This window comes from Endocarpon pusillum (genome assembly GCF_000464535.1).
Source record: "Endocarpon pusillum Z07020 unplaced genomic scaffold scaffold826, whole genome shotgun sequence".
Lineage (NCBI taxonomy): Eukaryota > Fungi > Ascomycota > Eurotiomycetes > Verrucariales > Verrucariaceae > Endocarpon > Endocarpon pusillum.
In genome coordinates, this window is record NW_006916662.1 from 125278 (window position 1) to 139591 (window position 14314).

Here is a 14314-nt window from a genome sequence, read left to right on the forward strand (position 1 = left end):
AGGGAGCGTCAGACACGGATCGCGAACCCTTGACTCGCAAGAGGAAAAAGGTCAATTCGCGAGCGTCTCAGGATGCTAGGCTCGCGCGCCTGGGTCTGAGGGATTGGAGCGACGTCCTCGGTATGGCGGCCTTGACGGGTTGGGATGAAGATGTCGTGTTCAGAGCTGGGGAGAGGTGTGCGGCGCTGTTTGGGGAGGGGATGGCGTTTAGGCGGTTTTATCCTCCCGGAGGGGTTGGTGGTGGTGGTCGGCAGAAGGAGAAGGGTGGGATGGTGGAGGAGGTGTTGGTTGGTGCTGGGGGGAGGGAAGTTATGGATGAGGACGAAGACGAGGACGAGGACGAGGACGAGGACGAGGACGAGGACGGGGCAGAGGTAGAGGAAGAGGAAGAGGAGGGTGATGTTGATGTCATGGACACAGAACACGACGCAGAACGGGACCATGTATCTACCGCCGCAGCGGAAGAGACTGCAGATTCTTCGTCCACCTCATCCGCAGCTGGTGCACGCACCACCACGCCTCATGTCAGCAATCCCACCAACCACCCCACCAACCCTCCCTCCTTCCCCTGCCCTCACCCCCCCTGCCGCCACCACACCAAGCACCCCTTCCTCACCCCGGAAAACCTCTCCCGCCACCTCAACCAGCAGCACCAATTCTCGCCCTGGGAAGCCGAACCAGCACCCTCAGATGTGGACGGCATTTTCTGTCCCGTGACCACCTGTGTACGACACCGGCACCCGTTCTCCAGAGGGAATCTGCTGTATCAGCATGTGAGGCGGGTGCATCCGGAGGTGGATCTGGGTAGGGTCAAGGAGGGGCAGAAGGAGAGGCGGAGGAGCGTGAGTCGGGGTAGGATGAAACGCACGGGGAGGAGGGATGGGGAGAAGGGTGTAGAGAGGGAGAAGAGGAGGAGGACTGCGGATGGTGATGGTGCTGAGAGGAATGCGGAGATTGAAGAAGAGAGCTCCGAGTAGAGAAAACTGACTGAAGTCTATGAAAGCTGTGGTATGTGTGTCTGATCACCTTTGGTGTCTCGACTGTTGGTCTAATTGCTTCAAAACCTTTTGTGTGCTGGTTGGAGGAGATTACCCTGTCATACAAAAGCAGCACCTGAAAAAGAAAACCAAAGGCCCAGTCGCAATTTGTCAAAAACCGCCCCCAAGAAAAATCCTCGGAGTCAAAGGATTCAGTCCCAGGCCATCGCCTCAGCAACTTGGCAATGCTCGCTGTCGCCAATGTGCCGATCTGACCCAAAGGAGGTTGAAAGACGCGTCCCTCTCAAGGCAAGCCACTGAAGACTTCAAACGTCTTGGATGTATCCACGTTGGTGCGCCCAAGCCACTGGTCGAGCCGCCGCATTTTGCAGCAATTCTAAAGACTTCTTGGCCGTGCTGAGCATTCGTACGACTTTCTGTCCAAATTCAGGGTGCTTCTCAAATACCGCAGTATCAGGAGCGGTCATGACCGATATATCAGCGTCAATCGCATCGGAGATTTCAGCGCGTATGGTAGCAATACTGTTCAAATGCTTGAGAGCGAGCTCGCCAAGATTCGTGTTTATCTTCCTGAAGAGCTCATCGAAAAGTCCAGAGGTAACGTGCTCGAGGATCCGTTCGCGGTTTCGGGCTATTACACCAGCACCTAGAGACATCATTTGATCAACAGCTTGCCAGAGTGAGGATTGCATAAAATGGCTGTCATGCCATGATTCAGGGCACATTCACGGTACACATCCCGCATCCAGGTTGCCACGTACGATGCTTCATCCCCGGCAGTTGCATTCCTCTTGGTGGCCCTATGTTTGCGTCAATGAAATTTGCAAAGCCAAGGCAGTACTGGCTGGGGTTAGCTTTACCCCAAATCCATTCTAAACTCCCCAAACTCGATATCGAGTTTGAAATGAAGACGAGTTTGTCGCCCTCGCATGTTTCGGATGAATTCTTGTGGTGCCATGGTATCTAAGTCAAGCTTGTCAATACTATTCTGCGATAGCTAAATTCTGACAGAAACATACCGATGGCACTTGCTATGATCTTATCCATAGACTCCTTGACACGCTTCAAGTACCACTGGATACCAGTAGCTATCTGCTCATCCAAGCTCTTCCAATCGTCTGCAAGGACGATATTCGCGTCTTCGTTCAATTCGCGATTCCAGTTTCTTTTGCCAACGGTCTTCGTCTGGTGTGTGCCGTTTTTTCTGATAAATGCGCGGTATGAGGCTATTCTTTGTAAGCTTTTGAGATGCCCAAAGGTATAGAAACTCGCACAATGATGCATCTAGTCGATATCAGCGCTTGCGGTCAGGGATTAGAAACCGGACGGTCGAGGTACTCACCTTTCCCTGGCATTCACAAGTTGTGACTGCGCGTTCGATGATCTCCTGCAAATTCTCATCTGGAAAAATGAGTATTCGCAGAAGACAATTGCTGGAGAGTATCAGCACACCACAGTTGCTTAGCATACCGCCAAAAGCGTTTTCTATGACTTCACGCCAAGCCGTTTCGATTTTATCGAAATCCTGGAGAACGTAACGAGGTCAGCCGTGGTGGCAGATACGGTCTTCAGAAGAACGTACATTGAACAAAGACTCTGCAGACGCAAGGTTCTGTTTCACAGGACTTCGAGCCGCTTGGACCCAGATCTTGATAGACGAGATCAACGACGGAAGCTCTGTCCAGATATAGTGATGGGCCGACTTGAATTGTGCCTTTGCCGGTCTTTCATAGCAGAACATTCTGAGCTTCGGAATGCCACTCAGAATCGCTTCCTGTTCATTGCGACAAGTATGATAGTCGCGATTGTCAACACAAAAGAGAGCAGGAATATATTCCTTGAAGTCTGCGGCATACCTATCCTTAAATTGGGTCTCAACTCTCTCATTTCGAGATGAGAATAAAAGGGTATTGTACCTGATCTGGGGGTCAGAGATGTGTTAACAAGATTTGAGAGCAGATTAACTTGATCTTGACTTCAGCACAAGCTTTCATCCACTCAGAAACACTCAGCTTGTCCCGATTGTTCGAAAGTTGGTTTTGCTGATCTTTCACCTTGTCGAGCAGGTCTTTGCTTACATGCTTTTCGAGATCTTTCATGTCGCCGTGGTCCTAGAAAGAGGTCAGAAATCAATAACTGCAACGTAAAATGCCATTAAGCTTCAAGATGAACATACGCCGGAATGTGTACAGACTACGGTGATGCGAGGACGTGTGAGTTGTCCAACATCTGTAAGACGCCTGCAATGGTCTGTAATCACATCTTGAATGACAGGGTCATCAATGGCTCTTTTAATATCCGATACAACGAATATTTCTTCACAAGTAGCTTGGTATTTTTTGGCAGCTTTCACTCGTGCAAAATTGACGTCGTGGTACCCTGCAGATTCTGCTTAACGGAGATCCAAATATGCAGCGGCCAACTTACCTGGTAAATCAGCAAAGATAATTCCAGCCTTGAGAAGATCGGATTCGAGGTAAATGCTAGTAGATCTAGGCTCAGCACCACGCATACTGCATTTGTCATGGAAGCGTCCCGCGCAATTTTGACAAAAACCCACAGCCCGCTATCGATCCAAGGTTGGGGAAGCTCACTGACCCTCACCGCTGTGGCGCTCTTGTCTTCCCAGAGACCATCTGCCATATCTTCTGGCCACTTCAAAGTCCGACTCAAGTGCTGGAGCTGAGGGAGAATTCTATCGTAGGCGCCCTCAGATTGATCCTTCATTGATTCGAGATCAAGATCACTGTAATGGTCACCTGTGTCGTGGAAGAACATCTCTGTGTTTCCAAAGACTGTCTCGAAAACCTGTTTTGCAGCATGAGATTTGTCTTCAGCCATCTTGTACTCGACCTCCGAAAGCTCCTTTGCGCTAGCCATATAAGGCTGTCTGTATTCGTCCAAGAGTTCTTGGATGTGGTCATCCAATTCACTATCGGTGAAACATTCTGCCTTGATGACGAATTTAGCTTCTTGATGTTCCTCGCGATATCGATATTCGGTCGGAAATGCTGTGACAGCTTTGCCAGATACATCCTACCCGATTTAGACAGATATCTAGTTGAAGATTCGATGCTCCTACTGTTAGAGCCAGACCTTCTGTGTGCAGCAGCGCGTTGATAAGACTACTCTTTCCTGTCCGCTGGATAAGCTTCGTGCTTCTGAAAATGGCAGAATAGTATGGGGCAACGACGTAAAGCATGGTGGCATGGAAGAAGGCTGGACTCAGCAGAGTTTTCCGAAGAGCCAAGTACCATTGCCTCGGATAGTCATCGGCCAAGCTTCTTTATGCCAAACTCGAGGTGAAAGGAAGCTTACCTTGTCCAGAATTGCCAACGAGGCCGATAGTTCTTTTGATTGGACATTGGTAATGCGAGAGTCGGTTTGATTCTTCGAAGAGTTTGTGCAAACTAGATCCAACTGGAGGATCTACCTCACGAGTTTGTAAGCAGTTTTGAACATTTGTAGCGAGCGCTTGAGCATTCGTCAGAGCCGACTGAAATTCGACGTCATAGAATGGCTCATCAGGACGAGCCTCTCCATCCGGTGAATACTCAAACGGATCCATGCAGCCAGAAATGCTGCGAAGCAGACTCTAAAATTGACAACGCGACGGCAAGAGGAGAGCATTCAGATATTGAAGGTGGACCAGAGACGGATGAGCGTATGATTGAGTGCAGTACCCATTAGAATGAGAAGTTCGAAGCTATGTCAAGGGTGGGTAATGTTGTAGTGGAAGAGATATGATAGTGTACTAATAGAACGAGAGAGGCTTCTTATGTAGTAAGAGAGCTGTAGCTGGCGGAAGACCATGCGCTAGACCCTTTCGAAGGCAGCACCCGGACAACCCTCTACCGACAGTAAGTATTCCTGTATCTGCTAATAGTCGGAGACGTTGGGGCTCGCTCTCACCAAGATAGCCGTCGCTGTCTCGATCCAGGGATGAATGATAGGACACGAGGACAACTGTGACATGGTACGGGAAAAATATGGAAGCAAGCCGTATGCCATGCCCATCTGGTTACTTAACCGGGTCAAGCGCTTCGAAGTAGAATTTCATGCCTCTTGCCCAGATGCGTGAATTTTAGCATCTGTTCTGCCAAAAGGATTTTCTTCACTAGAGCCATTCAGGCGGGCACTCTTGACTGAGGTGCAGATTGTCGGTCACACAGCGAAACCGTTGCTATGGCTCATCACAAGATCTTTAGCTGTGCGCGGCCTCTTACAGCGTCAACATAGATTCTCTCTAGGGTCCGAGGCAATCGAGGTTGGCCAGACGCCCACCTTGCTGGTCAGCATGCAGGCATACTCTTATCTCAAAGGCGGCGGAAGCCTTAGATGAATGGTCGAAAATTTTCGTGCATGTTATAAAGGAGGGTCGTGGAGCTCTCGAACACAACTTGGGGCATGGGGACAATGGAACCTATTGAGTCTAAGAAGCACGAGTAATGCCCAAGTGCCTTGAGTGGTGAGACCAGAAGACATGGTTTCGAATGCGCCTACAATGATATCAGCTTTGTTAATCCCAGGAATCCTCGTCCATTGACCAGGGCGTGGATAGTCGTGCTGATGTTATACGACTCCTACTCTCCTATTGTCTGCCACATTGGAAGGATGAAGGTAGCCATGCCAGCCACCTTCGTCGAGCAGTAAAGTGGAAAGGTCGGCCTTCAACTTGGACGATCATGGCTTACTCTCACCAAACAGTATAGCTGACATCGGCAGCAGATGCAAAATCTGGTCAATTCGGGGCGAACAAGAACGAGCCGAATAGGGCAAGTTCAGGCCTGCAACTGTTCATGCCCAGCAGCAGAAATCTGAACCTATCCTGTACAGGAGAGAGAAATCACGCAGCGTCTCTAGGGTGTTCATGGTCGTTTCTAGGTCTACCTATGGTCAAGATACATCCCTCCCGGACATATGTGGTCGATCTCGGACGGAAAAATAAGAGCTCCGAATTCAGATCTTGGCTCGCAGAATCATGAGAAACGCTACGCAGAATGGGGTCTAGCTGATCATCGGCACCTTCCGGACAGGTAACATTGAATTCTCGCAACACTGGCAGTGGAGCAATCCCGAAAGTCCATAATGCTACCTTCAGCTTCGTATAACTGGAAGCTGGATTCCTGCTGCTACTCCATAAAGGACCAACCATTCCAATTCTTCGCAAAATTTCAGATCTCGAAGCGCCTGCAGGATTCTTAAGATCTCAGCGATGTCAACTACATCTTACTGCTAGAGAGATTGATCAATGCCGGTACTGTGTAAGGGATGCTTATCAGCGTGGTCCGCACGAGTGGACGTACTGCTAGCCAAAGCATGTCGAACGCAAATGACTCGTCAAACGCTTCTAACAGACTTCAAGCAGACCGAAGCTTATTGAGTTTTATGCAAACGTCCCCAGCCATAACGTCACAATGACTGCACCAATGTGGTCGGGGTCATCTCATTCGCTCGGTGAAGAAATGTACTTCTTTTCAGCAGTTCTCCAGAAGTTGATCTTTGATTTATGAGTATGCAATGTTTGCGGTCAGCGCAGTGACGATCCGCTTTTAACGGACTCAATTCGACAGTTCATCGGTCAGGAGAATAATAGTCATAGTCATGATACATGATATATTCGTATGCGCTACCCATGGGTCATAAATATTCATGCTGGGATGGGAGCTAAACCCTTCAGCGGAAACAGTCAACACCCCCCAGCCACCTCCTGAAGGCCCTCCATGAACCTCACTTTGGAGGATCAACCCAAGTCCCAAAACTCTCAGAAGAATAGCAACCATCCTCCTTCCCAACACAATACGGAACCGAGTACGCCTTGATCTTTAGACACTGGTTCTTCCCAAGACATTCCTTGGCATGCTTAGCGATGTTCTTCACCGGCACTCCCGCCGCGTCGCACACGAATCCCGCTTGCTTGGCTTTTACAAGCCCGGCAAGTTTGCCACAGACTTCGGTCACTCTGCCAATGTTTGAGGCCACGTCGGCCATGAGCTGAGTGGTTTCCTTGTTGTAGAGGAGGTGGTCGAAGCCACCGTTGCTGACGGGGATGACTTTGATGTCCTCACATTTTGGTATCGTTACAGATGTTTCCTTGGGGGGTTGGTCTTGTGATGCGCCTGAAGGATCTGGAGGGCAATTAGCAAGTATCTTCATCGATAGCCTAATTGGTGGCAACACGAGGAACAGAAGACATTGTTCTTGCAATCCAGGTTTAAGACAAGGGTGAAGAAAAGCATACCTCTAATGCAACATTGAACATTGTTATCACCTGGGCAAAGATTCCTCTCATAGTGCCCACCGGCGCATTTGTTGTATCTCTTGTCATAACAACGACCGCCAAGGCTCTCAAGCGGTGCTTTCTGGACTTTGACACACTCCTTCTTGACGCAACATTTGATGTTGGCGTCATCATTGGGGCATGCGTCATTGAAGGTGAAGCCTTGATCAAGGGATCAGACGCGGCATAATCACGATAGAGGTAAGGGTCGACGCCGTCTTACCGCCATCACAGTCCTTCACGTCCTGACAGGCTCCTTTCTTCTCGGCCCATCCACACGTATCGCCTACGCTGGCGAGCGATCCGCTGATGAGGGATAGAAGGAAGAAGGAAAGCACGGAAGTCTTCATGTTGCCTAGAGTGAGATGTGAAGCGCTCTGGACCAACCAGCTCGGTATTTGGAGATGGTTTGATGCAGGATGGGAAGAGGTGGCATCAATTGAGGTTATAAATTACTTTCCTTGGGTCGATATCTTCGCTTCGGTCGGTATCCTCGCTTCGATGAGAGGTTGATATAGTGGCTATGCAACCCCAAACAAATTTCTCTTCTTCGCATTGCAGATCACCATGGCCGTCATCTCGTTTGGAAGGGCAAGGTATTGGCTGTATAACGTAGCTCCATGGACAAGGACCGGGTACATTCTACCATGCTTGAAGCATTCCCGTCAAGCTTTACTTGGCTCTCATGTGACTTGATCGCAAAAAGGCATAAGAGTCTGTGATTGGCAAATTCAATGCAGAGAAAGCACGCAACAGTCACACCAGTCTGGTGGCTATGATATTTTTGGGTTGTTATTGCAGGCTGTTTTGAAACACACTACATATTATGGTTCGGTCCGCAGATCTATATCCACGTATTCGGAAATTGAATTACTGAATACGAGAACATAAGCGAGGAGCTAGCAGGAGATGGGATTAGCTGGAGAATGGTACAGAAGCACCCCAGTATTAGCGCCAGGGCGGAAAAGGTTCCAAGCTTTCCTCGGCCTCCGGCCCCTGACTTGGCAGTCTCTGATCCCCGGGTCTCGATTCACCAAGCTTGGCAGGGCTGATCACCAAAGAAAGCTGTATCAACTTCATTCAAATTCATTCCAAAACCACTGTAAGAGAAAAGAAACGGAAATATGAGTTGCATTCTTGATAAACCGTAAACCACCTGGACTGGAGGGATTATCGACCTTCTTTTGAGATTGTTCGTCAACCATAAGACGAACCAGCATTCTGGCCCTTTTCCTCTGTAGCGAAACATCAACACGATATAAATGTTAGGATGGTGTAGCATCCTAGGCACCTGCTCCATCTGAATATCGTGCACGCGCCAACCAACCAGCGTCGGGCACGGGCTTTCCATCAAGCTCTGGTTTAGGCCATGTAGGCATGGCCTCACCCCGCCCCGGATTGGCAGGCTTGTTTTGAGATGATGCTTTCCTGGTTCGGCGCTTCCTCCACCAGTATAGAAGAAACACTGCCAGGAGGATCAGGACAGCACTCACGCCGACGGGCACCCCGACAAAAACCCCAAGAGACGGCGATTTGGAGACTGCTTGTTGGTCCGGGGACGCTTGCAGGGACTGGGTTGGCATAGCAAAAGCGGATGTCATGGTAGAAGTTGAGCTAAACCCCATGCTAGAACTAATTTTGACAACAGATGTTGGAGAAAGCACCTATCATTTGTCAGCAGGTGTCGTTCGGTAGGATACTTGGCGGTAGTCCTACTCCTTCGCTTGTAGAGAAAGCTCTATCATTAATCGCACTCTTGCTCGAAAACATCCAGTGCTGCCCTTCACGCTTAGGCAACTCTTCCGTCGTGCCTGACATGAAAAGGGGCTCTCCAATCCCAGAATGTACATCTAGATTGTATGACGTTCCGTTTGCTAGATTCTGTAGCTTCCACGACTCACCATCCGTCCATGGTTGAATAGTCCACTGCTGTGACTTAGAGAGCAGATCTGTGGGGGCCAGTCTGGGCTGCGTGCGGCTCTCGTCTGACTCCATCGGATTGAGATTGACATCCAATTGGTGTCGCGCCGTTCCCAGCTTGCTGCGAAATGCGAACGTTGTGTTAGAGATGGGAAGGATCTGCCATGAATCCCCAGGATCAGACGCATTGAAGGCGTGGATGAAGACTGCTGCTGCGCCGCTGTCAGAAGCACTGGCGCTGCCTAGGGAGCCAGAGAAACCAACACCAGATTCTGTGATGTGGTACCAAGTGTTGGAGTCGGCATTGAAGGTTGCCATATCATATGATGGGTGGTAATCAGCGCAATGTGTGGCGGTCTCTGTTCGAAAACAGATTGCGATAAGTTTACCCTTCAGCCGACAGGTGAGAGAAGCTGAAAGTGCCAACGTTCTTCATCGCGCCAATCTTGAATTTGGGGCTTTGTTTGATGCAGCCTCATCGTGAAACCTTTATGGTAATCAATTGACAACAGATGGGTTTATGCCAAAGCGAACGAGCCGTGGTCAGAACAAATGTCTTATTCACTATCTTGGACGTAATCTTCCTGAGAAACCTTCCATCGTATGCCCATAGCTTTCCCTTTTTTCAAGATCGTGTGAATATCACGACTCGATTGACGTCCTCAGACGTAAGGCCGAGATTCACACAAGCATAGCACGAAGGCCGCTCTCCACAACGAAGGAGGCAAGGTGAGAGACATTACAACAGGCTGTTAAAGCGGCAGGTAGGACAGATATATTCTCAGCCCCTAATCTGGGTGATACCTGGCCTTGGTATCCGGACTCGGTGCACGATGTGGTTTCAGGAGATGCGTGGGAGATCGAATGAGTCTTGTCTCCATCATGTTTGAAACCTGGTGGCTTTTATGATCAGTTTGGTGCCAGAATGAAGCTTACCTGTGATGTTGGCTGCCAGCCGACAATTTACTTGGGAGATAAATGTTCTGCTGGGTGCAGTCAGATGAGACACGCATCAAACGCCACGGACCCAGGCCAAAACCCGTCAGCCGCTTATGTGTGAGAGGTGAGAGGTGAAATTCGAGATCGGATTCCGTTTCTATTGAAGATCCTTTGGTAATGTGGTTGTTATCACTTCAGATTTAGTCTCGAAAATTTTTGGTCCAACTAGCTAGGCGGAACGGCCCCGTCCACTGTTCAGGTAACTCAACGACGGATACAACCTCCTTCATCCCTAAAATTTAACTCAAGTACTAGTAGCTTGTAGGGCTGATAACTCCAATGGTAGAAGGTTATGTTGACTCTGTCCCTTGATCGAGCTCCTACATCACAAAGCTGTCTTACCTACTCTGTGTGTAAACGTATTGGATATGACGGTAGTTTCCACAACTTAGGCTCGGTTGCGCCTACACTCTTCACACACAGTTGCTGGTGAGATCAAGGCAACAACAATAGCATTGCGGTAGGTTCACCTATGTACGTACGGAGAAGACACAGGACCTTCGGACTGGTTGCACCATCACAATAAAGACAACAGGATCATAGGCCCTGTGGAGAACAACAAAGCTCTTATGACACCCTCGCACACATTGGAACACAAGAGCTATCAGGGAATATCGACAACATCATCTCTACTTTGCCACTTCAGCACTATCCATAACAAGACCAGTCAGGCATTCATGGTGGCATTGCAAGCATCTCAACCCAGTAGTCGGAGTACATAGTCTGTGTTGACAAATTCAACCCGACTTGACCTTCTCTGTCCTGTCCACTGGCGTAAGCTTCACCATGAGCGGTCCTTTCTGCCAAACGATATGCATCCTCTGATTGGTCCAGTGTTTGCTCTCCTCCTCTAATGAGAGGTCGAAATTCCAGAGGACCTTGGCTAGGATAAGCCGCATCTCAAGGTGAGCCAGCCTGTTTCAACAGTCAATAATGTCTCTTTCAAGGTCGTTGTTTCGTGTCACAGCTGGAAAACACACCTTTGCCCTATACAGTTTCGAGGTCCAGCGCTAAAAGGCTGTACCACATCTTTGTTGTCCTCACGGAACTCAGCGGGTGGGTTAGGAAGCCAGGTTCAGGCACCAATGCTTCGCTCTCGTGAAAGTTAGACGGAGAGTGGAAGGCAGCAAATTGGAAGATGCCGATTATTGTCTGCGCTTTGGTTAGCCAACAATGCTACACAAAGCATCACCAACATAAGTTTCCACTCACTCCCGGCGCCACCCATTGGCCAGAAATTCTACCGCCGTTCACGGTGATTCTTGGTACAGCACTCGGCACTGGCGGATATAGCCGCAGAGACTCATTTAGGACCGCCAGTAGGTAATCCAGCTTGGCTAACGAGTGCATATCCATGTCTTGGTCAGTTTCAAATGCATCCCGGACCTCCGAAGTTACCTTTTCGAGTGTCTGGCGATTCGTGCATAGATAATATGTAGCTGCTGCAAGAAGTGAAGCTGCTGTCTCGCTTCCCGCAAGTACCAGGATTTCTGCATTAACCTCTAGCTCATCCTTGCTCATCTGCTGCCCTTTTTTGTCGTTTCGCATAATGAATGACATGAAGTCAGGTCTCTCAGTGCCGCGCTGCAGGCGAGACTCAACCTTTTCCCTCGTATACGCTTGCATTCGCTCGAACTTATCTAGCATAAATTTTGGGGTTAGGTACTGCAAGACAAATCCAAGTCCATAGTATGAAATAGCAGTGATAGCGGCTCCTACTTCAATACCTTCAGTAATGGTTTCAACAAAAGGATGCCAGCATTGATCGCGCAAACCATGGAAAGATTCACCGAACGTGAGGTCGCCAATAATGTCGAAAGTTGTCCAGTTATACCATGCGGTCATGTTCTGAGCATTGTTTGCATTCTCCTTCAGTCGCTCGATCAGAATATCCACGTACGCCGTAATCAGTGACTGTTGGTCCTCAAGCGCCTTCGCAGAGAATGCGTAAGCCATGAGCCGTCGATAACGGCTATGATTGGCATCATTCGCCCTAAGAATGTGGTCCGGCATGCCTTTGTGCGGTGCTATAAGCATTCTTTGGTCTTTTGGATTTTGTGCCTGCCCTGCGTGAGAGCCATAGATGTCTTTCCATGCCTCAGCCGTGATGTAGGAAAGTTGTGTCGGTGCAACGCGAACAATGGGTCCATATTGATCGTGCATCACTTTCACTCGTCGGGGCAGACGTCCTCTGAGTTGGTTGTAGACATAAGGAAATCTAAAGGCAGCCCACAACTTTGGACCTGGGTATGATCGTAGGGGATGGAGGAATATGTTGTAGATGGCTAATCCAAATGTATAGAGCGTTATCTATCTTCGTCAGTTTATAGATCACCTGAACCGATGGTGGACAGCTACCAGAATGATGCATGCGAGGGCAAAAAACACAATGCCTTGAAAACTGGGAAGATGAAATTGTTTGGGAATTGCCAATGTCATGGCGTCTCACAGCTGGCGGGACCGGCTTGTAGTTAACACGATTCTTCTGACAGAGAAGATGAAGGAAAGAGCCCAGTAAGAGCTTTCAGAACTTGCCTACTCTTTATAGCCTTTTACACCTCATCAGGGACTTGCCAGGATGACTATTGAGCCATATCATAGCCGTTTTGGTCCGCCTGCCAGCCATTTGATTCCTGTGCAAGCAATGTTGCGTCCGAAAGCATCTGACCAACTGCAGAACGCCGCAGCTCGCAAACCCATGCTGCAACGTAGCTGACCATACACTTACAGAAAGCTGGGGGGTATATCCCCACCACAAGCTGCAGGAAGCTCCAATAAGCCATTGTAGAGATACAAAGGAACCGATGTCCACCCCCCGGCTCCCCGAGATTAGCCGAAGGAGGTGGTCATGTATTGAGACATGGGCAATATCGTTGCTATCGTTACCATAGCGACATCTTTCTCGCGTTTCCGTCCAGGGTTGCAAGAGTTTGGCAGCGAGAGAGCTCATATTGCTGCATCAGATGAATGAATTGGAGGAGAAATTGACTTGTTGACTCACTTTGGTAAAGTTTAGGGGCCCAGCAGGGTGACACGAATTGTAGGTTCCCCCCGTGCTGCTGCGTAGACTAGCGTGACATACGCAGTAATCAAGTTGGGAATTCCCTCAAACAGCAAGCCCTTTTCGCTCGAACAGCCGGGAAACGGGAGACTTTGGATCATGATCACAGTGCTTCCGACCAGTTGGAGAGCCTGTAGACACCAACATGGTGCCTATTTGTGTAGCCGTAGCTCACTTACTACTAGTCTTAATGCAGCATTTTAGAGCGATATCAGCTTAATGCATTGAGAGGGGTGTATGTAGGTGATGGGAATCTAAATGCAAACTTCGGGTGGAATAACTCGGCAGGCGCTAAGGCCCCACAGCATCTCCATACCAATATACTCCGTACCTACTAGGAGAAGGGCCGATAGCAGGTGCTAGAAATAATGATATATAAAAGCTAAGCTACGTCATAACTTAGTCAGTGGCCAAGCCCCCTAAGGGCCAAGTTCCTAAGGTAACATATGGAGGTGTACTTTACCCGCAGCCGGACCCTTATTAGTGTGCATTAGTGTAAATTAGCTCTGTATTAGCTTGGTATTCCAATTATACAATAAGTCTTCCTGATTGATCATGATTAATCACAACAGTTTATATGCAAATGTAGTACAAATTACTGTGAGCAATCAAGAGCAATTATAAGTAATCAAGAGCAATTATTTTCAACAGAATGTGTATTGTTGAAGTTCTCACTCTGTGGTGTTGTGCATGCTCCTATCTAGATTTTCTAGTAGCTACCTAATAGGGATTTCCTGTGCCTTGGCACAGGAAATCAGGACACGTGATATGTCAAAGTGGCGCTAAGCCGCTTTGGGATCTGGCTGTACATGTACAGCCAAATCCTCTTGGCAGTTGTGGCAGCTCGCGCTGCCCTGCAAGGAGGTTGTTAGCCATACGGCCGTACCAGCGTTAAGCTGTGTTGCTCGACATGTATTAAATAATTGAGATTTCTACTTTAATAAGATTGATCTCAATTATTTGTATGCCAATGTAGTACAAATTATTATGAGCAATTATGAGCAATCATTGTCACGGCTGCCATCCTTGTCGGCCGCTAGCGCTAGGGCCGCCGGG

The 14314-nt window shown here is 48.8% G+C and overlaps 4 protein-coding genes across 4 annotated transcripts; all 4 read right to left on the reverse strand.

The window, feature by feature from the left end:
- Positions 1-1303: 1303 nt before the first annotated feature.
- Positions 1304-4200, reverse strand: EPUS_06941 (uncharacterized protein; the record flags this gene model as incomplete). Its single annotated transcript, XM_007808076.1, has 9 exons — positions 1304-1697; positions 1760-1798; positions 1859-1961; positions 2018-2282; positions 2341-2523; positions 2581-2914; positions 2964-3109; positions 3426-4034; positions 4081-4200. 9 exons carry the CDS (start codon positions 4198-4200, stop codon positions 1304-1306), a joined length of 2193 nt encoding a protein of 730 aa, XP_007806267.1.
- A 2528-nt stretch (positions 4201-6728) lies between these two features.
- Positions 6729-7628, reverse strand: EPUS_06942 (uncharacterized protein; the record flags this gene model as incomplete). Its single annotated transcript, XM_007808077.1, has 3 exons — positions 6729-7126; positions 7240-7440; positions 7502-7628. The coding sequence occupies 3 exons, from the start codon at positions 7626-7628 to the stop codon at positions 6729-6731; spliced, it is 726 nt and encodes a 241-aa protein (XP_007806268.1).
- A 933-nt stretch (positions 7629-8561) lies between these two features.
- EPUS_06943 (uncharacterized protein) lies at positions 8562-9516 on the reverse strand (the record flags this gene model as incomplete). Its single annotated transcript, XM_007808078.1, has 2 exons — positions 8562-8942; positions 8995-9516. 2 exons carry the CDS (start codon positions 9514-9516, stop codon positions 8562-8564), a joined length of 903 nt encoding a protein of 300 aa, XP_007806269.1.
- Positions 9517-10934: 1418 nt separating this feature from the next.
- Positions 10935-12360, reverse strand: EPUS_06944 (uncharacterized protein; the record flags this gene model as incomplete). The annotated part of the gene is made up of 3 exons (XM_007808079.1): positions 10935-11112; positions 11222-11349; positions 11410-12360. The coding sequence occupies 3 exons, from the start codon at positions 12358-12360 to the stop codon at positions 10935-10937; spliced, it is 1257 nt and encodes a 418-aa protein (XP_007806270.1).
- Between the last annotated feature and the right edge of the window lie 1954 nt (positions 12361-14314).